This window comes from Nuphar pumila, chromosome 10 (assembly GCF_984573655.1).
Source record: "Nuphar pumila chromosome 10, dmNupPumi1.hap1.1, whole genome shotgun sequence".
NCBI classification, from domain to species: Eukaryota; Viridiplantae; Streptophyta; class Magnoliopsida; order Nymphaeales; family Nymphaeaceae; genus Nuphar; species Nuphar pumila.
In genome coordinates, this window is record NC_143258.1 from 104732823 (window position 1) to 104735158 (window position 2336).

Below are 2336 nucleotides of genomic sequence, written 5' to 3' on the forward strand. Positions count from 1 at the left end.
TCGGCCAAGTCGGTTATACTTATCTTTACCAGTTTCAAAGATAGAGACTATATATGGACCAAGTTCGTGAATTCTGGTAAACCGTCAAAGGTCTTGCCGTGAACTCAACGGGAACCTACCCAGATCGTTGGTTATCCTGGTTCCTGAACCCCAATTCCCAATATGGTCTAATTTTCTAAAAAAGCATACAAAATAAAAAATAAAACACTCCCCACGTGCTGGAGTTCATATGTAGGACCCCAGAAAATTGCATGGACCAATGTTGAAATCGGTCTGAATCGGCGAATCGATCCAATGACAATTCAAAATGGCATCTACCATCAGCACCAAATGTTTTTTCCGTGCAAACAAGTAACATTACAGCACAACTTTTATGACTAGAGGATGACTTTTCAGCTTGTCACGCCTATAAGTTAGCCTCTTGTGCTGCACCAATCATCATCAGAAAGAAAAAAAGGGAAACCGTCTTTGATCCTAACAAACACTTCTCTCACGGGCCAAATCAATAATTCTTCCTTCATTTCTTCACCAGCATCCCTGAATCCTCCACAATAACCATATTCTTTTCTAGGCCTGCCCCTTTACCAACCTGAGCACTCAAGAGCCACTTGTTATCATTAATTGTTTGTTTCCTTCACTCATGGCTTCCTTTTCATCATCTAGCTCCCTCACAAAAGCTGATATCACCTCTACCCCTTCATCTCAAGTTTACCCTTCACCAGCCAAATCCGTTTCTTTCCCTTCCTCAACCACACCTCCTGATGTCAGCCCTGCACAATCCGCTGTCTCCCAAGCCATCTCCACTATGAGCCAATGCAATCAAAGTGGAGCAACAACAATGAAGAGCATAGCAGAGGTGTGGAGAGAAATCCATGGTTCTAATAACTGGGAAGCATTATTGGACCCCATGGATCCATTGTTGCGTTCCGAGATCATTCGCTATGGCGAATTCACTCAAGCTTGCTATGATGCCTTCGATTGGGATATGTTCTCCAAGTACTGTGGATCTAGCCGGTATGACTCAGCCTCTTTCTTTGAAAAACTCGGCATGTCGGATCGTGGGTACCGGGTCAATCGGTATCTCTATGCTGCAAGCAACCAAAACATAGGGAAATTCTTCCGGCAATCCAAGCTAAGCAAGGCATGGAGCGCCAAGGCTAATTGGATTGGCTATGTTGCAGTTTGTGATGATCCACAAGAGATCAAACGGCTAGGAAGGCGTGACATAGTGATCGCATGGCGAGGAACGGTCACACACATGGAATGGATTGAGGACCTCATGGATAAACTCCAACCCGCTAAATTTGGTAAGGCAGACGACTCCATCCAAGTAGAGGCAGGGTTCTTGGACCTGTATAATGAGAAGGAAGAGTGTGATTCACCATGTCAATACTGTAAATACTCAGCTAGGGAACAAATATTGTCAGAAGTCAAGCGATTGGTAGACTTGTATAAAAATGAAGAAGTGAGTATCACAATAACAGGGCACAGCCTAGGTGCAGCCCTGGCACTTCTGAGTGCATATGACATAGCTGAGATGGGACTCAATGTTAGACCTGATGGGACCAAAATACCTACAACGGTGTTCTCCTTTTCTGGGCCCAGAGTAGGCAACACTAGCTTCAAGGAGAGGTGCATGGACCTAGGGCTTAAGGTACTTAGGGTGCTCAATGTTTATGACAAGGTACCAAAAGTACCAGGCCTACTCGTGAATGAAAAGTTTGGAATAGAGAAGTTTGTGGATAATTGGCTGGGTAATTTCCCATGGAGTTATGCTCATGTAGGTGTTGAGCTTGCTCTTGACCATACAGTATCACCATATTTGAAGGAATCAGAGGACATAGCCAACTTCCACAATTTGGAGATGCTTCTTCACCTTGTTGACAGCTATCATGGGAAGGGTCGTGGCTTTGCATCATCAACTGAGAGAGACGTAGCTCTTGTTAACAAGAGCTGTGATTTCTTGAAGGAGGAGCTTGAGCTGCCACCCAATTGGAGGCAAGATGAGAACAAAGGATTGATCAGGAACTACGACGGGCAGTGGATCATGCCGCCACGGCCTACGGCTGACGGGCACCCTGCAGACACTCACATTCATCTGCAAAAGGCACTAAGTATGCCTTAATGGTATAATCATGACATATTTGTTCATCCATATGCTTGGATCGTGTTAGAGTAGCGCATTAATAAAAGCAAAACAAGTTAGAACTTGCTTGTAGTTGTAGGGTCCATCAATATCATTTAGGGTACCGTGGCAAGGACAGTTCCTTTTGTTTTGTCCGATGCACCCGCATCGAATGTGATGTAATAAACATTTTCCTTTTTCTTTAGGCAAA

General features: G+C 44.3%; 1 protein-coding gene across 1 annotated transcript; it reads left to right on the plus strand.

Moving 5' to 3' along the window:
- Positions 1 to 639: 639 nt before the first annotated feature.
- LOC149827749 (phospholipase A1-Igamma3, chloroplastic-like) lies at positions 640 to 2336 on the plus strand. Its single transcript, XM_090018237.1, has one exon. It carries the CDS (start codon positions 641 to 643, stop codon positions 2123 to 2125), a length of 1485 nt encoding a protein of 494 aa, XP_089874363.1. The 5' UTR covers position 640; the 3' UTR covers positions 2126 to 2336.